The sequence below is a fragment of the Astyanax mexicanus genome, chromosome 10 (assembly GCF_023375975.1).
Source record: "Astyanax mexicanus isolate ESR-SI-001 chromosome 10, AstMex3_surface, whole genome shotgun sequence".
Classification (NCBI taxonomy): Eukaryota; Metazoa; Chordata; class Actinopteri; order Characiformes; family Acestrorhamphidae; genus Astyanax; species Astyanax mexicanus.
The window spans coordinates 33,401,046-33,423,888 of record NC_064417.1 but is presented as its reverse complement, the minus strand read 5'-3'; the positions used below and the strand labels follow the sequence as shown (position 1 = coordinate 33,423,888).

Here is a 22,843-nt window from a genome sequence, read left to right as displayed (position 1 = left end):
ATGTATGGGTTTAGAGGAAGGGCAGGAGGGAGAGCTGATTGGCTTTCTGAAATTTGAATGAAAATTTTTAATTTCAAAGGAACACATTTCAGCTATTAATGGAATATATATATATACACAGTTTAGGGTTTAGTGGCTATTTAAATTACATGATGTAATGTTAATCTTGGTACAGATACAAGAGAATATCTTAATTTTATAGCTGATCAGGGTAAACTGGTTTCCTATTAATATATAGAACTAAACTTAAAAAATACAGTTTTATCATTATTAAACGCAACTATTTGTTAATACTTTATATTTCTTTAAAATATGACTTTGGATCTAAACTGCTTGTGAAAATGCATTATCTCCCTATAGACCAGAATAACCAAAGCGTCCTCATTTAAAAGCTCTCATCTGCGGCAGATCTAAAGACGGCAGATTGTAAATGACTGAAATAAAGCAGCTGCTGCTATAAAGTGACCTCAGGCATGCATCAGCGGGTCAAGTATTAAAATAATGCACATTTTCTTCATATAATAGCCCATAAATCATCATATGCACACTTCAATGAGATGAAGAGAAAAAAAAGGAGTGAGTCAGGGCTATAATGATGACCCATTTGCATGATAATGCATATTTTAAATGGTCTTCTTTCTCTTATAGCAAGATACACAGGCTGATGGATGCATATTTATCCCTTTTACGGCACAGTGTTCTATATTATTCATTCTTTACTTTTTCCAACAATACATACAATATAAAAACAGAGTGATTTACATTTGTATGGAAACAGTTTTTTACAAAAAAAATTTAAACACAAATTTAAACACAAATAATGTACTTTGTGTTGTAACTAGTGTTTAAAAGCAGTATAATGCGAGATTTTATTTTTTTTTTTTTTGCCATCTGAGCTCCACTACAGGTGGACAAGTTTAACTTATGATTTAACTTATAAGTCACCAATAAAACACAACACACTTTACACATGCATTTCTGGACAAGCTGAAATTAGCTGATTAGCAGCATTCTAAGTCTGGAACAGCAGTCTCAGATTATTACAGAAAGAAGAGCATTAACATTATCCAGAGGTCAAAAATCATGGTGCAGGAAGGAGCATCATATTCCACGACTTTTGGTTGGAAGCTAAAAACCCTTGCATTGTCTGTGGATGGATGTGGTTTCTACCAGAGTCGCTTGGCACTGGTCATCATCATTACCACTGACTGCACCATATTGTATAATGGCTAAATGCTAAAATTAGCCTTCTATGGTGTATTTCCATTGGAACACACATGATACTGTGGATGGAGGAATGCTAAGATACTCACACGTATATCACTACCACTATATCAGACCTCACTCCAACTCCCATAATTCAATTTAATACAGATAGCCTTGCCATGAGCACACTGACCAGTGTTCAGTTGTCCTCACTCACAAGATAACACCTCAACACTTAAACAAATGTGGCCATTCTCCATCCATCCCATGAGGTAACACTTAAAAATGTATTTTGTGTAAAACACTGCTGTCCCATGACTTTTAGAAATCAATCTTTTAGAAAGAGTCTGAATAAGCAGATTAAATCAATCACTAGGCATTAAATAGAGTTTAAATGGGAAAAATAAGACAAAGGCCGGTCTCTGAATGGCCGGCCGCTGGTGCTTTATGTGAGACAGGATTAAATGTCAGTATTCAGCACAGAGGGGAGAATAAGCGATGAAGGATCGAGAAGCTTTTTTGTCGGGGTGTGTACGGATTCTTTATCTTGCCGAACTTCGTTTAAACGAGGGCAGCCCCAATCTAGCTGCGCTCCTGAAGGTGAATTACTCACTCAACTCAATAACGGCTAACACAGCGCTCGAGTGACCTGAAAATATACATCTAAAGAGTTCATCCGCCGCCGTCTCAACGCCGATCAATACACTCCATCGGATTGACCGGAGGAGAGAATGGGCCGGTCCGATCGAAGGGCTGAAAATAAGCGCCAGCAGAAGGTGCGAGTTTTCGGCCGACGCATCATGTTGGAAGTGTGGGTGTCCATAGAGAAGAGCTTGAGTCGATGGATGCGGCTAAATGAAGGTAATTTATCAAAACAAATATTTGCCCCAGAAGTCAATAACACTCATCGGAGTAATGACCTGCTTGGTCATGTTTTAAAAAACAGTCTCTCTCTTTGATGCTCTTTCCCTTAAAGGGGAATTTCACCTCTTTTTCTGAAATTCCCGCGTAAATCAATGACGGAAATCTACAGTAAACAAGTCAATCAGAGTTGTTCTATTTTGCTGTGATTAGTTTTAATATCATAATATCTTTATCTTTATAATTATTTTATTTTTCCATTCTGCCTTAAATGCTGCATCCCAGCCATCTGTTGTACCATTTTAGGTGGAGCAGGGAAGTTAGCGAGCTAGCTAGCTACTGAGAAAAACTACTAGCAACCTTTTGTATGCTTGTTATGAAGAATTTGGCCATTAAACATTGAAACTACACATTAAACTATGGTAATATAGTGCTAATCCTGACTTTTATCAAGGAAAATACTTACATTCATGGGTTTCTTTGGTCACTTGTTCTGCCATCTTACCAGTGATTCCTTGGTTTGAAGTGTGCATCTGAAAAATCTCTGTATGAAGGGCTAACAAACTCTACCTATTCCCACCTATCCCTTCAGCCTAATAAGAAATGGGACACCCCTACCCTTTGGCATGTGCATGCAAAACAGAGATAGGGGTAGGGGTAAGAGGTAGAGCCAAGAGGTGAAATGGGATTGGGCCTAAGTGTAGAAATTAGCATTAGCATTAGGACAGTGTTTCTAAACTGGTACTTACCCACATCACAGCTCTCACCCTTATACCCAGGGTTACACACACACAGGCCGGACACACACATCCCATGACCTGCACACTGGGAGTCCACACACTGACCGGCGGGGACGTCACACTCTGTGCCCTTCCAGCCGCTGTAGCACTGACAGCGCCCCCTGCTGTACTCGCCGTTACCACTGCACAGAACCGGACAGGCCGCTGGGAGACAGAAAGAGAGAGAGAGTTTACAGGATGTCAATCAAAATTGGCAACATGATATGGAACGCATTGTAATCTCTTGTATACCACGGTAACCGCCCAGCAACCACTTAGCAATGCCATAGCAACCACCTACAGCAATCACTAAGAAATCACCTTCAATACTATTGCAACTGCAAAACAACTACCTAGCAATCCCAAAACAACCACCTAGCAACCACGTAGCAATGCCACAGCAACCACCTAACAACTGTATTGTTTATAATAGCAACTGCCAATCAACCACCTAGCAAATATGTAGTACTGTATACAGAAACTCCCAATCAACCACCTAGCAACACTCTAACAGCCATTAAGAAACACAATCACAAAATTAATGGAGCTCTTACTTTGAATGCTCAAGCACTTAAGTACTTTAGCAAATATATTATGAGTTCTAAAGAACATTAACTGAAGTAATATTTTATCTCAGAAAAGTCTACCGAGATAGCTTGGTGAGTCTAGGGTAATTTATTGTACTGTATTTGGCAACCAGGGTGTTGGCACATGACCCTTGAGTCAATCATTAATTGTATTTAGCAACCAGTGAGTTGACACAAGCGGTTTGGGCCGATTTCCATATTATACTTGGCACCCGGGATGTTGGCATATGCAAATTGGGCCGATTGTTGTATTGTATTTAGCAACCAGTGAGTTGGCACAAGCGGTGTGGGCCGATTCCCACATTATACTTGGCACCCGGGGTGTTGGCACATGCAACTTGAGCCGATTGTTGTGTTGTATTTGGCAACCAGGGTGTGGGCATAAGTGTCTAGGGCCAATTGATGTATTATATTCGCCAACCAGTGAGTTGGCACAAGCAGTGCGGGCCAATTACCATATTATACTCAGTAACCGGGTGTTGGCACATGTGGCTAGAGTCAATAGTTGTATTGCATTTGGAAAGCAAGGTATTCGGCGTGAGTAGCACTCGACTCGAAGAGTGAGTAATTAGGCCAAAATTTGGCCAAACAAGTTGATGCAACTCAGAGTTTTTTGATATCTGGGTTCTTTAAGTCAAGTAAATGTTTTTTTTGTTTGTTCGTCCTGCACTGTTGCAACAGACGAGTCCACATTTACAGCGATAAAACCTCCAAACTCCGCAAACAAACCCAACAAACTCTTGTTGAAACGCTCTCCTTGTTTCACTCCGGCTCGTCTGGCCTGTCAGCTCTTATATAAACAGCATAAAGCCGAGCTGCCAGGTCTACAGCATTGTGCTCGCTAGCGTTCGCTTGATTGATATGAAAGTCTGACATTTTGAGGTAACGCTCTGAGTAAAATATTAGAGCGTAAATATTCCCATTCTCCGGCGCTCGTCGCCGCTAAAGGACTCGCCCGACTTCGGGGATAATTACGCCATGTTGCTGCTGTCTAACAGCATGTAAATACACAAAGATGCTCGGACCGAAGACGCGCTCTGGCCGGATCCAGTGGTCAGCATTATGCTGCAGAAGCGCTGCTGAGACTGATAATCCGCTTTGGCACACAGCGCTAAGTGTTTACACTCCAACTCCATTCACCGCATAACAATCAGCCCGACATGCTGCCAAACAATTACATCATCGATTACCATACCTCGAGAGCAGTACGGCCCAAGGAATCCTGGGAAACATCGGCATGTGCCGGACACGCACTCTCCGTTACCGTTACAGCTGTGCGGACACTCCATCACAGATTCTGTAAAGGGTTAATAAAGACAAACAAGACAAATACACTTCAGAATCAAACAAAGCATCATTTATTTACAAACTTTTTTTCAATGAACATTGATACTGTATAATCAATAACTTATTATTATACTATTTGCTCAGTTACACAGAATTATAGCGCAAATTCACTTTGCCCATTCGGTACATTTTGCACTATTGACTTAACTACTTAACTTCCCCTACATCGTATACAGTTCTATTCTACTATATTGTGTACATTCTTGACTGTATATTGTAAGTTGTATTGTGTATAAATACAGCTCTGGAAAAAATATAAGAAATCTCTTTAGTTTCTGAATCAGTTTCTCTGATTTTGCTATTTATAGTATATGTTTGTGTAAAATAAACATAGATATTTTATTCTATAAACTGCAGACAACATTTCTCGCAAATTCCAAATAAAATTATTGTCATTTAGAGCATTTATTTGCAGAAAATGAGAAATGGCTGGAATAATAAAAAAGATGTAGAGCTTTCAGACCTCAAATAATGCAAAGAAATTAATTTCATATTCCTAAAATTTTTAAAAGTTCAGAAATCAATATTTGGTGGAATAACCCTGTTTTTCAATCACAGTTTTCATGCATCTTGGCATGTTCTCCTCCACCAGTCTTACACACTGCTTTTAAATAACTTTATGCCACTCCTGATGCAAAAATTCAAGCAGTTCAGCTTGGTTTGATGACTTGTGATCATACCCCTAAACTTCACCCCTTACAGCCAACAGGGTGAATGTGGAAATCAGAGATGCCCACCTTCACACAGATGACCCTATTACTCTAAACAGAAACCACAAAACTGAATCAGCACAAACACACATTAAAAGCTTCAGCCTGTGAGCTGTTGATGGAGTTTTATCTTTACAGAGCAGCTGAAAATAATAACATATTACTCTGCAGTGTTCTGTAAACACACGCTGCGCTTATAACCTATCATAACCCATCACAACCCATCCTAGCCCATCACATCGATAAATTCATTTCTGAAGAAACAAAACGGCCCCGGGCACATTAGCACCAGTGCTCCTGCAGCGCTGCCTGCTACGAGAAAGTGTGTCTGTGTGTGTGTGTGGCAGTTCAGGTCAGGGTTATTGATCTGCAGTGTGTTCTTCTTCTCATTATTATAGCTATTGCACTCAGCATCTCAGCTCAGTGGACAAACAATAGAACACACACACACACTCACGCACGCACGCACACACACACGCACACACACACACACACACAGACAGTAAAGCTATTATTCTGATGTAAATTAGACAGATGCCAGCTGAGTCAAGTAGATACATAAATATTGCGAAAGTTATAATTATAATAAAAATATTTCCAGCTTTATTGATTCACAATCAACAAATCAGGCTCCACTTTATAATAAGTGTCTCTAATAAAAGATTGCACTGTAATTAAACCTCAGCACCAATTCTTACTAATTTTGACTTGTTTAATAGTGAACAACGCATGTGAATTTTCATATGTAATATGAAACGACTACACTACCCAGAATGCACCACCCGCTGACATCACACACACACGATCACGTGACACATCACCTGCTTCCTCCAGGATGCCCGGAGTACTGATTAGCTGCACTATTTAAGAGCTTCCCACACACACACCTGTGCCGGGTATTGTTTTGTTTTAACACAAAGCGCTACTATCTCTGTCTCTGTTTTTCTCATGTATGATCTTGCTTTTTGTTTTTCCGATGCCGATTTTTGCCTATACCTCTGATTGTGGATTTCCTGTGTTTGACCTGGACTGTTTATCGTTTCTGCTCTTTTGGATTATCTCTACTGCTGGCTTTCTCTTCTATGAACTTTGAACTGTCTCCTGTTTATGGTATGGTCTTGTCTACGTGGCTATTGTTTTCTGGTGCTCTACTGTTTTTGTTTTTATGACTACCCCTGTATCATCCAAGCCTGTAATAAACAACCATTTTATCTGTATCTGCGAGTGTCTGTATCCTGTATGAAATAGGAGAATTATATGTCTCCATCAGTTTTATGTTGTATGTAATTAAACCTGTGATAATATTTTTCAGATTTCATTATGGGAAGATATAATCATTATGGGATAGAATCATCTGACATGTCTAACTGGTCTTTATACTGTGTAATTCCATAACCTGCACAACAGTAATAAATCAGTAACAATGTATACGTCACCAGTAGCTACACTGTTATTATATGGATTGTTAATGCAGAACAACACAGTTATTAGAGATACGTATTGTAAAGTGGGAACACGTATATATTTTTTAAAGATATCAGATCAGTTTAGCTGCTTAGAACACATTAAATTGTGTTTATTGCACGAAATATGGGCTGTAGTTGTACCTGTAGATTTGTGCTTTCCTTCTCTTCCTTCTTATGCTTTAACTCATCTCTTCTTAATCAGTTTACTGTACTTAATACACAAACTTTTATTTTTACTATACTCATGTTATACATTGTACATGAAGCACTTTGCACTGTGCTGCAATATTTCGCTTTTATATATCATTACTGCTACTCCTATTGCAATTATTACCATTATAAGAGATGCATCACAAGTACTGTTGTTGATGCACTGCTCTTTTGTGTGCAACAGCACTTAATTTCTTACAGTATTACAGTATTACAAATCATAAATAGTCTGTTTATCTCTCTGTTGTTTTGCAAAGCTGCTCAAATGCTAGTACATAATTATAAAATTAATTACAGTCAAGTAGTAAAGCATTCAATAGTAAAGCCTTTTAAACACTCACAGTTCGAGTACAACTGAGTTTTAATATTACACTCAGTCAGCAAGTCTAAACAGACTCCTAAACATATGACATAGACATAAACAATAACTAGAGCTGGAGACAAATAATCAGAAGATAAGAACAAGCCAGGTAAACAAATGCAAAGAGCAAAACCAAAACATACATTGTTGCTCAAAGAGATAGAAAATAGAGAAACACTTGGTAAAAAAACAGTAATAGTTGGCAATACTTTGCAAAGTCGAAAGACAACAGATGCTGTAGGCATTTAAACAAAATTGGGCAATGAACCACAGATGAGAGAGATCAGTACTCAGGTGATGATGAATGTGAGAACAATTGCCAACTGCCATGTAAGGTGGTATTTGACATAGAAGGGACTAGTGGAAATTGTAGTAAGAGGAATCAAATGAACCAGTAGAAAGCCCAGAAAGTGAAACATGATGTTTAAAGTACATGGCAAAAATCTGACAGCACATTGTATCAATATACAAAAAAATCCTGTTTCTGCCCAGATTCAGTAATAAGAGTCAGCATCTGTGCAAACATAAAAGTAAACTCACCCAGCACCATGGTGTTGTATGAAACAGGCTCCACATTCCGTCCATCGTTATAAAAGGCCAAATGCCAAACTCCAGCCTGCAGGAACTGAATGAATCCAGCATGCTGCACGCTGACCGGTCTCTCCGTGCCGTCCCTGAGGTCCGGGTGCAGCTGAACCCGCTCCCGAGTGATCAAGCGACTGCCGTCCAGCAGCTCCACAAAATCGTACTGAAAAACACCAATACATGGATTTATCTTTTATTCATACAAACATACATACATAAATACTGTAAGCACTAGAGCTTAGATTGGGCACAAAAAATTCTACCGGACTTGGCCTGAGTCTGTGCACATTCTGCCTGAGCCCGTCCCGCCCCATAAACTGTCATTATGAGCCCGAGCCCAATTTTGACCCCAATTTTTACTTACCCTCTAGTAAGTAGAGCTTTAATCTGAGCTATTTCAAAACGTTTTCGTGCTGTTTGAATGAGCGAAATTATGTTATTTACAGTAATATTGGAACACTGAAGAAGCTTAGACCTATTATTTAAGAACATGTTTTTTAAGAACAGCTACACATAACGCTTCAAGTCAAACGTGTAATGCGAACAAGTGGAGGAGCTTAACGTGCGCCACAGAGCTGCGTGATTATAGCCTTTGAACTTTTTTTTTAAACACAATTTGTTAGTCAGCTATATTGTGATTATCACGCCATAGCTTTATATAAAATAAAAATAGCATTCAAAAAAACCCTAGCCAAGCGTAATTACCGACCCCTGATCTAGACCATCTTCTGTCATCCGGCCACCATGACCTTGATTTGGAGTAGTTTCGTAAACGTGGAACCTGGAATTCTACACACTGGAACCATATCATCGTTAACAACAAATCCAGCTTCTGTGTGGGATCTGATCTTCAATCCTGCCTTTGCTGTGAAGCGACACACTCCAATAACAAACTGGGGAGCATCGTAAACTACAGTCACTCACCCCTAGTAGTGATATGAGGGACACTTACAGCTCAGCTGCATCTAGGTGCAAGACTTCCAGTGCTGTCTCTCATGGCAGGGCTTCCAACTGGCATTTTTCAGCAGGATCATGCTCGCCCACACACAGCAAGGGTTTCCCAAGAACGTGAACAGACTGGAACACTTCCCACTTCCTTCTCCTGGCGGATTTCCAGATTTGTCACCAATAGAGAATTTATAGGAGCAGCTATACCATATATATACCACCATGACCAACCGTATCTCATCTTGTATCCAAAGTAAAGGCTCCAACAGGGTACTCCGTTGAATCTCTGTTTGCGTATCAAGTAGTTTTCCCCTAATAAACATATAATATTGTAACCACTCATTTTATACTGTAAACAGTATTCACTGTAGTATACACATTGCATGCTACATACGAATGGCCCAGAGGTTTAAAGTGACCTGGAAACTCTAAAATTGAGGCTCTGGATTAAAGTTGTGTCCATTGATTTCTGACTCATCAGGTACAACCAGCAACAGAGAGACAAATAACGAATTGAAGCGAGAGCTCGATTCCCCGGCTGCTCCATTGTGATGGCTTTAAGAACACATTGATTGAACATCTCGAACGGTGCAGTCACTTTTTCAGCCTCACTACAATAGAGCTTTGTGTTATTGACAGCTGTGGGTGTTAGAGAGCATCAGTAACGACAGGAAGTGATGTCTCTATTAAAACAGGGTGTGTTTTCTTTGACTTAAGGAGGATTTGCTTCCTCCACCTTCGAGCTCCAGGGCCTGCATCTCCCTCTCATATTAATCAGCTTCAGTCGATACACACTCAAAACAAACGGCTCTGTTTATTACTGTCTGTAATACAAATTACAAACATTTTTAAAAATAATCTCAGGCACTTTAAAATGCTTTTATGGAATTTAATAATTTACCTATATTAGTGATATCCTCAATTTACTCTCTCTTCATTGATTTATCACTGCACTTATTTCTAAATCAAAACTCTAACATTCACCTGCTAATGAAAGCACACATCCCTACCCCTGAAGAGCTTATTTTACAGAGAGAGAGACAGACAAAGAGAGAGCGAAAGAGAAAGAGAGGTGAAAATAAGTGGAAACACATTGATTCCCAGCTGTTTGTATGCAGCCATGATTGCTTCTTTAAAGGAATACTTTAGCATTCACTGCATTCAGTGAAGCATGTTGATTGCACATAAAAATGAAAAGTGAAGTGATGAACATGCAAAGAGAGTGTAAAAAGATAAGCGTATAGAGTAAACAGCATGTAAATCACATAAAAAAGAGTCTGTATAGCGTGTAGAGTATAACATGTTTGAAGTGTAGAAAGTGTACAGTACAGAGTGTGTAGAGTCTGTATAGCGTGTAGAGTATAACATGTTTGAAGTGTAGAAAGTGTACAGTACAGAGTGTGTAGAGTCTGTATAGTGTGTAGAGTGAAGAGTGTGTAGAGAGTGTAGAACGCAGAGTGTGTAGAGTGTAAAGTGTGTAGAGTGTACAGATTGTAAAGTACAGAGTATGTTGAGAGTGAATAGTGTATAGAGTGCAGAGTGTGTAGAGAGTACAGAGTGTAGAGTGAAGAGTGCAGAGTGTGTAGAGATGGTGGAGAGTGAAGAGTGTGTAGAGTATAGAGAGTGTAGAGAGCGAAGAAAGTGTAGAGTGTGTAAAGTGCAGAGTGTGTAAGAGTAAACAGGATGTGGAGTTTAGGGAGTGAAGAGTTTAGAGCGTAGAGCTGAGAGTGTGGAGAGAGTGAAGAGTGTGTAGAGTACAGAGTGTTTAGAGTATAGAGAGTATAGAGAGTGTAGAGAGCGAAGAAAGTGTAGAGTGTAAAGTCTGTAAAGTGTAGAGGGTGTACAGTGCAGAGTGTGTAGAGTTTAGAGAGTGTACAGTTTAGAGAGTGTAGAGTGTAAAGACTGTAGAGTGTGTAGAGTTTAGAGAGTGTACAGTTTAGAGAGAGTAGAGTGAGGAGAGTGTAGAGTGTAAAGACTGTAGAGAGTGTACAGTTTAGAGAGTGTACAGTTTAGAGAGTGTAGAGTGAGGAGAGTGTAGAGTGTAAAGACTGTAGAGAGTGTACAGTTTAGAGAGTGTAGAGTTTAGAGAGTGTAGAGTGAGGAGAGTGTAGAGTGTAAAGACTGTAGAGTGTGTAGAGTTTAGAGTGTACAGTTAAGAGAGTGTAGAGTGTAAAGCCTGTAGAGTGTGTAGAGTTTAGAGTGTACAGTTTAGAGAGTGTAGAGTGTAAAGACTGTAGAGTGTGTAGAGTTTAGAGAGTGTACAGTTTAGAGAGTGTAGAGTGAGGAGAGTGTAGAGTGTAAAGCCTGTAGAGTGTGTAGAGTTTAGAGTGTACAGTTTAGAGAGTGTAGAGTGTAAAGACTGTAGAGTGTGTAGAGTTTAGAGAGTGTACAGTTTAGAGAGTGTAGAGTGAGGAGAGTGTAGAGTGTAAAGCCTGTAGAGTGTGTAGAGTTTAGAGTGTACAGTTTAGAGAGTGTAGAGTGTAAAGACTGTAGAGTGTGTAGAGTTTAGAGAGTGTACAGTTTAGAGAGTGTAGAGTGAGGAGAGTGTAGAGTGTAAAGACTGCAGAGTGTGTAGAGTTTAGAGAGTGTACAGTTTAGAGAGTGTAGAGTGAGGAGAGTGTAGAGTGTAAAGACTGTAGAGTGTGTAGAGTTTAGAGAGTGTACAGTTTAGAGAGTGTAGAGTGAAGAGAGTGTAGAGAGTGTAGAGAGTATAGAGTTCAGAGAGTTGAATATGTAGAGTGTAGAGCATAGAGAGTGCAGAATGCAGAGTGTGAAGAAACTGTAAAATGTGTAGAGTGCAGTGTGTGTAGAGTACAGAGTGTAGAGTAAAGATATTAAAGATTGCAGAGTGTGTAGAGTAAAGATGGTATAGAATGCTGAGTGTAAATAGTGTGGAGTGTGTGCGGCTGGTTCGGAGAGTTGTACCTGTGTGTGTGAGGGTGGCAGGCCTTTTCGGCCGTATACTCCAATCAGGGCGTTTTTCTGGATGGAGATGTTGAACTTGAGGAAGCGTGGACGCTCCATCTCCATGTTGGTTCTCCAGAACACAGCCGGAGGAACTGCCTGACCAACCTGCTGCCCTACTTCCACCTGACCTGAGTCCAGCATGGGCTCAGCCACGCCCACCCTGCCTGTAAACACACAGTGCTATTAATAACAAGCATTAATAACAAACACACTCACACACTTGCCAGTGATACCATCATCCAGCATTGTCCAAACCAGACAAGAAAGTGTTGCAATACTGGGAAACCCTTGCTATGAGAGGCAAAACATGTGTCTGCAGGATGTCCTACACATATCGCTGAGCTGTTAGTGTCCCTCGTATCACTACTAGGAGTGACTGACTGTCACATGCGCTGCTTCCCAGATCATCACATCAGCAGTTGCGGAAGGTTGATCGTTCGATCAGAAACTTTATCACTGAATTTATTACCAAAGACCATACAGTTTACAGCAGTCCAGGTTTCTCATTAATTACAAACACCACTGCAAACAAAGTGGATTGGTGGCTGACTGACATATAGTCTAAATTGTAGTAATTTAATCAAAACTACCATCCTGAATCTCTCAGTCTAATGATGCTCCCTCTCGAAGTCTGTGAACTGGGCAGAATTCTCTTTGAGTGAAACATAGAGGCATGTCTAGCAGTCAAAGATCTCTCACCAAAAGGTACACTACCCAAAAGTAGCCCCTGAGAGCCTTTTTATTTGAAAGTGGGGCTCTCTCCAGGCAAAACATGCCACACCTGTAATTATTTATGCAGCTCTGAAAAAAAGAGAGACCACTTAAAACTGATGAGTTTCTTTGATTTTACCAAATTTAAAACCCCCGGAATATAATCAAGAGGAAGATGGATGATCGCAAGCCATCAAACCAAGCTGAACTGCTTGAACTCTTGCACCAGAAGTGGCATAAAGTTATCCAAAAGCAGTGTGTAAGACTGGTGGAGGAGAACAAGCCAAGATGCATGAAAACTGTGAGCAAAAACCAGGGTTATTCCACCAAATATTGGAATATTGAATATGAACTTGTTTTCTTTGCATTATTTGAGGTCTGAAAGCTCTGCATCTTTTTGGTATTTCAGCCATTTCTCATTTTCTGCAAATAAATGCTCTAAATGACAATATCTTTATTTGGTATTTGGGATAATTGTTGTCTGTAGTTTATAGAATCAAACAACAATGTTCATTTTCATATGTTCATTCAAACATATACCCATAAATAGCAAAATGAGAGAAATTGATTCAGGTCTCTTAATTTTTTCCAGAGCTGTATATCTGTCTGAGACAGAACTGCATGCCGACTTTTGCAGCAATGGATGTATGTTATCAATGCTGGTAATAAATGTGTCTTTAGATAAAAAAATGTCAATATTCCATCAGGGTCTAAATAAATACTCTAGTTATGTTTGTGTATCAATCTTTGCGTGAGTGTTGTTTTAAAACCAATCCTGAATCACATCAAAGCAATCAAACTGAACTGAAACGCTGTGAAATTTAAGATTCCATCAGCCACTGATTCCTTTTCTGAAGAGCTGTAAACAAATCGAAAGTATGACACACCTCCAGACACCGCCCGCGTTCGACAGCTCCACAAAATGCGTTAAATTTAACCCTGAACGCAAGCAGGCGGTTCTGAGACTTGAGTACCTGAGTAAAGCCTTTATTCTGCATGAGAGCAGCTGTTAGACAGTCTATTAGCCAGACGGCGGTTCAGAACAGAACTCGCAGAGAAGATCATAAAGAGCCAGTTCTTCAGAAGAGAGAGAAAGAGAGAGAGGTCTGATATTGATCATCTCGAACTGGTCAGATCTCATTCCAGACACACTAATTAGGCCAGTTTATGGGATTTAAGCTGTGCAGTCTTGAAGCTCATGAGAGCATTCTGGCTCGCTGCGGTTTATCGCTAATATCACAGCTGGCCATTGACAGTAACCTAATGACGGCTGAAACAGCTCTGCTTCCGATCGCTGAAGATCAGAGGAGGCTGTAAAATGCGTAGTGTCGAGCTGAGAGGGTACAGCTTGTAAAATCTTAAAATTAAATGTTATTTATTGTTTTTTTTGTTTTTTTTGCAGCTGCGAGTGTATCCCAGGTCATGGTGCTTCTCCATCAGCAGCCGGAGTCAGAGAGAGTACAGTAGGTCATGTTGTTTCTCTCTGGGTGGGTACAGTAGGTGGTGCTCTCTCCCATTATCACTCCCATAGTGATGATGGCCAGCACAGGCATCTGTTAGCTGATGTATCAGAGCTGGGGATACAACGCTTTCCTCCAAGCATATTGTGATGCTTCCTAGTGATGCTGTATTGATTGGCAGTAGCTGGAAAAGAGGTGAAGTCTGACTTCAGATGCATTGTAGGAGCCGTGCACTCTTCCATATTTTCCCTTCTAGTGTCAGGAGCATCGCAAACCAACAAACCTACCAAGAGCCATCTACATCGACTCTAGCCAAGATTTTGGAACACAGCTAGAGTCTACCCAAAAAAAAGCTCAGGTAACTTCTGGAAACTGGATGAAAGGGTAGAGGTCGGTTTGGCTAGTTGAACAAGTTGTGTTTTGTGTTGAGGCTCAAGTCAGCTTCAGAATTAAACTTTGATTATGAGCTATGGAATTGTTAGGCTCAGTTCAGGATTAGACTCAAAACTTGATGCCAAAATGTACAATGTGTTTTTTCCAACAATTGGGCTTGGGTCAGTTCTGAGTTAAGCTTTGGTCCAAACCTTAAATTAGGATGAGTTCAAAGAGTTGCTTATCTGTTCACATGGGCAATTCTAGCCAGAAGCTGCCATTAACCATAATTACCATCCACTCCACTGCGCTGTCCACTGTGGGTGGCAATATTAGCATTCTATGGTGTATTCCCAAAACTCACGTGACACTGAGGATGAAGGAATGTTAAAAAAATACCTGCACCTCATCCATCTGCACCCTTACTTTAAGACCTGACCCCAACTGTTCAACCAGGCTCACTCACAAGATAGCACCTAACAACTTGCACCTGACAGGTGAAGACAAATATAACAATTTGTCTGTGCACCAGAGAATCTACAGGTGTTCTCAGACACTTTATGTAGAGTGATGATAAAATAGTAGTGAATATGCACAAATAGATTTTACATGGACTACTTTTTACCGCACAACACCCTGATCAATGTATCCCTCCACCATCTGAATCATGAAATCCAAAATCTATAGTAAAAAAAAAAACGATAAAAAAGTGTGTTAGGCATAAGACAGTGATTTCATAACCACATGGTCTAATAACTTTCTGTGAGGAGCCTTAAGAGCTTCAGATGTCTGATGGGTTTTCTATAATATAGAAAGCAAATGCATTAAATTGTATACAGTTCTGACTTCTGCAAATTCCTCCATAATGGAGTGTTTCATGCCAACCCCACTCTAAATTATAAATAAATTATTAATAATCATATACATATACTGTAATTATGTAGGAATTTTAAAAACTGATGGAATCCAACAACTGCCCAAAAGACCCTGTTTAAAATGTTTCATTTTAAAATGTTTCATTTTAATGTGTTCATTTACAGACGAAAAACTGGATGACCTGATTCTGGGTAGATCTGGGTTTCCTAAAGTTTGGGAATGTTCTTCGATCATCTTTGTTCTTTAATATGTTTCTATGGTTCAGAAGCCATTGTTCAGTCTCAGGAGTTGGGTTTAGGTTCAGAACAAAATTTAGAGGTTGTATTCGGGTCCGGGCCAAAGTTTTAGACCGATTAAAGCTCTATAGCCCGTAACTTTGCAGCGCTTTAACCTGGAGCTGTAGAGTAAATAACTGAGAGCTAAGAGCTGCTGCAGCTGATGGGCTCACGGCTCGGTGATGTCGGCGTTTTTCGAGGACCATTACCCCTCCTCGCAGTTTTTTTCACGTCCCATTGTCCTACACTGATATTACCTCTGTGTTTACTCTGAATCATCTATCTTATCTGATTTGTGCTGTGAGGACAGAGCCTGTTTAAACTCGGGTTTATACACACTGCCGGGCTGCAGCCTTAAATACAGAGAGGTAGGTGTTTTTAACATTTTTAAAACAGCTACTCCAAGAAAACAATTACTATAAACAAAAATATTCTTTACTCATTTACACTGTGTATAATAGAAAACACATTAAAATGAAAAAAAAAAATTAAATATGGTCCTTTGGGCAGTTGCTGAATTCCATCAGTAATCATAATTAAAGTATATGTATAGGATTAATTATATTTTAATTAGAATTTAGAGTGGGATTGGCATGAAACACTCCATTTTAGAGCAATTTGCAGAAGTCACTGCATGCAATTTTGAGGCATTTTTTAAATGAAAACAGTGTCTTATGCCTAACACACTGTTTAACCAGATTTTGTTCTATAGATTTTGGGTCTCATCATTCAGATGGTGGAGGGATACATTGATTAGGTGTTATGCATTAAAAAGTAGTCCATATAAAATGTACTCATGCATATTTACTACTATATTATCATCACTCTACTTCTGAGAGTCTGAGAACACCTGTAGATTCTCTGGTGCACAGAATAAAATTGGTTAAATTTGTCTACACCTGTCTACATTGTGAGGTGTTATCTTGTGAGTAAGGCTGGTTGAACACTTGTCAGGATGCTCATAGTAAGATAAGGTGACTTATGATTGTTAGAGTTGGAGTCAGGTCTGAAAGTGCTGCATTTTTTAACATTCCTTCATTCTCAGTGTCACGTGTGTTTTGGGAATACACCATAGAATGCTAATATTACCACCCACAGTGGACAGCACAGTGAAGTAGATGGTAATTATGGTTAATAGTAGATTCTGGCTAGAATTGCCCATGTGAACCTATAAGCAACTCTGGAATAAATGTAGATAACACATTCACATTCAATGCAAGAGACCCCTGTCCACATATCCCGCAGCTCAGTGGAGCATTCTTTAGCTTCCAAAGGACATGGCAAAAGTCATGGGACACGATACAAGTTCTAGCATATCACTGATATGCATAATAGTGTAATTTCTGTGCTGCTAAACTTTATTTCTTTAGTTTTGCTCTGCAGTTACGAGTTCCATTAAGCACAACTGGAGTTATTAAATACTTACCGTCAGTAGAAAGTGAGGTCACAGTGCTGGTTGCCGAGGTTACAGGTGAAGCTCGGCCGTTTTCGAAGGCGTGGTCATCTACATCCTTCAGCTTCCAGTTCAGGCCGAACACGTGCATCGCTGAAGACAGGATCATAATGAGATACAGAGCTAATTAGAAACCTTACAATACTAATAACATATATCACTCATTTTAACACTTTATGTGTAGTATTATAAAGTAAGGGTGTAAGAAAATATTGATGATGTATCGTATCACAATATTTTGCTTTCCAATATTGTTTTAATTTTCTTAAACAAAGTATCGATTTTTAATCATTAATTTACATGTAAATATTGGTGTCAGACAGTGGCGCAGTGCTAAATAAAGTGTGACTGAATAAAAATATAAATATTTTTAATAAATACAATAGTATGTTTAATAACACTATATATAAAGGAGCTTTATAAGCATTGGTTAATAATGTTTAATGTTATTTATATTTAAGTATTACGTCAATATTAAAAAACAGCATATGCTATCTAAGACATTGCTGTAGTTGTAATATATTGGATTATTAAAAAAATACAGGACTTTTCAACACATTTCATTGTTTCAAGTCATTGTTCTGAAATGGTACAGTATTAATAATTATGGGAAAAAATGAGAACAGAACAGTTATTTTTTATTCGTGCCAAACAGCAAAAAAAAAAAGAAATTACAATTAATAATTAAAGTAGCTCTACATGACTATTGAGCATGTCCACATTGTGATTTTGATGCTGAAATTATATATTGTGCAGCCCTAGCTTATGTTATTCCTCGTAACATGAGATACAGCAAAATTTGTATATATAAAAAAAAATGAGACTATATTGATATAAAATGAATGATTGAAGAATATTATCTTAAAAACTGGATGTGACTGATGAGAGAGAACATTGCCAATAAAAAAACATTTCTACTGAAATGTGCTTAATGAAGGGGTTATAAATGAAATATGTTTCACCACTTCAGTTTGAGGGCCTTAAAATAATTAATAGAACTTACGCCATGTTGTACTTGCTTGAGCTTCTCATAAATATCTAAATACTGCTTTATAAATACATTATTATTCCTTGCTTATGAATGCTATTATTATGTTATGATGTGTTTTTTTATATACAACATTTTTTTTTTAACTTTATTCAAACAATTCAAATATATTGCCTTGCTTACAGTATAAAAAATATTGTGTTATACTGAATCATGAGGACGGCCTAAAGAAAATTGTAAAAAGTGCTCAACTAAAAGAACAGCAAGACATTAACCAGGCAGGGATTTTTCTTTTTTTAGTAAAGGAAAACTGTCTAGCTTCACTTTTGCTAGAGAGAAAAGCAGAAAGTGAAAACAACTACACCCTCAATAATGAAAGTAAAAAGAGAATTTAGAAAGGTGACTTATGGGATATAACTGTAATCCCATAATTTATAATTTATGATCTGGTGGCTCAATGCATAAAATTACACCCAGAATATGTTTAAGAAACACTAATAGCTTACATAAAACAATTCGATAATTGATAGGGGGGTCGACGATCCTCAGATATATGTAACTATTTACGACAATCGAATCTTCCTTAGGTTAATGTACAGCTCTGGAAAAAAATAATAGTGAGGTTCTTTGATTTTACCAAATTGAAAGTTGGATGATCACAAGCCATCAAACCAAGCTAAACTGCTTGAATTTTTGCACCACGAGTGGCATAAAGTTATCCAAAAGCAGTGTGTAAGACTGGTGGAGGAGAACATGCCAAGATGCATGAAAACCGTGATTAAAAAAATAAGGTTATTCCACCAAATATTGATTTCTGAACTCTATGAACACATTATGAATATTGACTTTTTTTGAGGTCTGAAAGGTCTGCATCTTTTTTTGTTATATTAGCCAGTTCTCATTTTAAGCAAATACATGCTTTAAATGACAATATTTTTATTTGGAATTTGGGAGAAACGTTGTCAGTGTTTTATAGAATAAAACAACAATCTTCACTTATTCAAACATATACCTATAAATAGCCAAATCAGATAAACGGATTCAGAAACTGAAGTGGTCTCTTCATCTTTTCTAGAGCTGTATGTATACCTTAACTTTAAAACCAGAATCTGTATTTTATTTGATGAAAGCTAGGTCACAGCAGTAACCCCTGTATCCTGACTTGTATAGTATTGCCAAGTTCTTGCCAAAACACATCTCTCTTACAGTGTGTTTATCACTGACCACTGTCTTGAGCTGAATTTTTTTAGCAGGGTAACAAAGTCTGAACATTCACTTTGAGATGCCTGAGAGAGTTCATTCCTGGTCCTACGGTGGTTAGCACATTAGCCGTGCTAACTAGAACACATTACCCCTGGCGATTCAATCCATTAAAAACCCATTTCAGTCTGAGCATAGACATAATCCCAGTGTGGGAAAATGCTAATGTTCTTGGAACGTTAGTGGAGCTCCTCATACGAGCTCTTTATTTAGTGACTGGAATCGGTTCTGAGCGGGAGACGCTAACTAGCGCTATGATTAGCGAGTGCTAGCTGAGGCTGCTGTTTGAAGATGCTGCTGTTAGATATGAGGCTGGAGAAAGAGATGTTTAGTGTCTATTTTAGCGGCGTATTCGGAGCGGCGGCGGGTGTGTTTACGGCGAGGAGTCGGCGGCAGATTTGGGCTACACCGCTAACCTGCCGGCGCGACGCTAAAGCTGCTGAAATATAAAGGAGGCGCTGTTAGCCTGATCTGTTTGTGTGCTCTCGTTATTTGACATGGAAATCTCTCTCTCTCTCTCTCTCTCTTTCTTTTTTCTCTGTCTCTCTCTTTCTTTTTTCTCTCTCTCTCTCTCCTTCTGTTGCAGATGTCGACGTTTCATGTGGCTGCGTTAAATCCCCGCCAAACACTTTCTAGTTGTTTCTAAACACGGGTGGTGTGTGTGTGTGTGTGTTAGAGAGTGTGTGTGTGTATGAATGTGTGTGAAGGTGGCTTGGGAAAAGTCTCCTTGAAAGTTGGCAGCGAGGGAGCGTGGCGAGGCGGCGGTGCTTCAGACGGCTCTTCCTCGCGGTTTGATATTTGGGGGGGGGGGTGAGGGGGGGGTTGGGGTGTTCAGACAGAGAGCTGGGGGGCGGTGGGGGGGGGGGGTTCTCGACTGCGGCAAATAGCTCTCAGTGTGGGAACAATGCAGAGAAAATGCAGAAAAGCCCGGAATAAGGCGAAACCAGAGAGCTAACCGCAGTAAATTCGCTGCAACACGCTGACCCCCTTTCTTGTTACGGGGCGGCATTGTGATTGTAACGAGGCCTTATTGACCTTTCTGCACCAGGCAACCAGCATAGCAACAGCAACACTTTGAGTTTGGAAGCTTTTTTTTTTTTTACGCCGAAAGCGTCTCCAGCAGTGTACTGGTATAATACCAGTGTGACTCATTCGGTGAAGCAGTAACGGGAGCTCATACTTCACCAATTAGTGGCACAGCGGTGTTACCTACTGGCTTTAGTCATCAGCCGCTCTACTCACACTGAGTTGAAGATTTACGGTGTTCTGAAATTAATCTGATTCACTTTCCCTGCACTGCTTGAAGGAAAAAAACTTGGACCATGTTTTACCATGTTTACCGTATTTTTCTGACTATAAGGCACACTTAAAATACTTTAATTTTCCCAAAAATCGCCAATGCACCTTATAATCCGATGCACCTTTTGAATGAATTTTACCAGGCAGGTTGTAATGAGCAGTAAATCAGCCTTTAGCCTGCTGTTAACCCTAGCTAGCACAGCTGGAGCAGTATTAGCATTACCCGCTAACCATGCTAGCCGTCTAAGCTTACTGTAATTAAACAGAAGCACTTTACTCACCCAAAAACAACAGCTTTCAGGAGAGAAATCTGTGTAGATTAACACCCAGCAATGGTCTGACTCATCTGAAAATGTTTTAATTACAGTTTTGTTTACTTAGCTTAGCTTTACAGCCGAATTAGAGGGGAAACATGGTGACACCCCTGTTTCCAACTGTTCCCTGTTCCCTATAATCCAGTGTGCCTTGTGTATGAAAATAGACAAGAAAATGATTTTTTGACAAAAATGATTTATTATGAATTTAGACTGATAAGAAAACTCTCTGTCATATGTATCGAGCTATTCATACAGAATTATTGTGTAATGCATGTGTAACGCTGCAACGTGCCACACATCTCAGCATGTAGAGAGTAGTAGAGGTTCCTAATGGTGTCCTGTGATAATCTATCCCATGCAGCTCCAATATTCTCACATATTTTGCGATAGGGGTGGTTAGAAGTGTTGAAAGTGTGTCCAATAGCATCCCACACACTTTTAATCAGGAACAAGTCTGACGAATCAATGTATAATATCTGTGTCTTCAAAGCAAGCTCTTGATATATCTGCATTATGTGGATGAGCACTGTCCTGTTGGAATAGAGCACAAAAGTGAAACTCATCACTGAAGATGACCCACTGCCATTCTAAGTCACTCCATGACAGTGTGGCACAACTACCCACCAAGTTTTATGTGTGTTGGCCAGTTCTTTCTGGGTGAAACTATTTTATATTTTGGGGTAAACAAGAGCCTAGAAGGGTACACATCAGTGAAACGTCTCCGTAAAACATCTCTCTAACCACCATTCTAACCAGAATCCAGCTGGTTTTAAAGTACTGTTGTCTGATCTACTGAACAAATTCAATAAAATAAATCAATCAATCCAGATTGATTTGGTGGGATTCCATTTGTTTGGTTTTGTTGGGTGTTTCATAAGTTCTGTGAGAGGAAAGTTACACATACACAACTTCAAACGGAGCCTCTCAGTAAGTGGAAGCGTTATTCAGACAATTGTGATTAAAATCAGCTGTATCAGCACTTGTGGATCAGTGTATGGAGATAAGTCATCATCAGCAGGACGATTAGAGAAGATGGCATAGGACGTATTCTGCCCTGAGCGAACCCTTCAGCACAAAATCAAAACCTTTATCTTTAGATACTAAATTAAAAGTTTTTCCTTTGATGTTGGATCTAATATAAATAGCCCTCTCGACAATTCCCCCCCGGCTACACCCCGAGCCTTCGTCCAGCACAGCGTCGACCAACTGACCTCCTTTAAGCCTTAATCCTAATCACAACCATATAGAAATACCCTATTCTTACAGATCTATTTAAAATTCTATATTTCAACAGTGATACAGTGTCTACTTGAAATTGACTATTAAATATTAGAATGAACACAAATAAACATAAATAAAGCCAGTGGTCAGTGAGGGTGTCTGCATGTAATTAACTCTATATAACATTAGAATAAACCCAAATAAACATAAATAAAGCCAGTGGTCAGTGAGGGTGCCTACCTGTATTCAACTCTATATAACCTTGAAATAAATACCAAATAAACACCAATAAAGCCAGTGGTCAGTATGAGTGTCTACCTGTAATTAACGCTATATAACATTAGAATAAATTCAAATAAGCATAAAGTCAGTGGTCAATGGGAGTGTTTTTCTGTAATTATCTCTATATAACATTATAATAAACCCAAATAAACATAAATGAAGTCAGTAATCAGTAAGAGTGTCTACCTGTAATTAACTCCATATATAAGATTAGAAAAAGGCAAAATAAACATATATAAAATCAATAATCAGTATGAGTATCTACCTGTAATTAACTCTATATAATGATTTAATTTAATCCA

The 22,843-nt window shown here is 39.1% G+C and overlaps 1 protein-coding gene across 2 annotated transcripts in view; it reads right to left on the bottom strand.

Moving 5' to 3' along the window:
- Positions 1 to 22,843, bottom strand: part of si:dkey-237h12.3 (teneurin-3) — a 269,612-nt gene that overhangs the window by 75,731 nt on the left and 171,038 nt on the right. For both annotated transcript variants that reach the window (XM_022684019.2, XM_022684021.2), the window contains exons 6-10: positions 17,148 to 17,267; positions 11,986 to 12,191; positions 8,068 to 8,275; positions 4,629 to 4,730; positions 2,817 to 3,011 (exon numbers count right to left, since the gene is read on the bottom strand). In XM_022684019.2, coding sequence (XP_022539740.2) covers positions 2,817 to 3,011; positions 4,629 to 4,730; positions 8,068 to 8,275; positions 11,986 to 12,191; positions 17,148 to 17,267 — 831 coding nt within the window. The remainder of the gene's footprint in view (positions 1 to 2,816; positions 3,012 to 4,628; positions 4,731 to 8,067; positions 8,276 to 11,985; positions 12,192 to 17,147; positions 17,268 to 22,843) is intronic.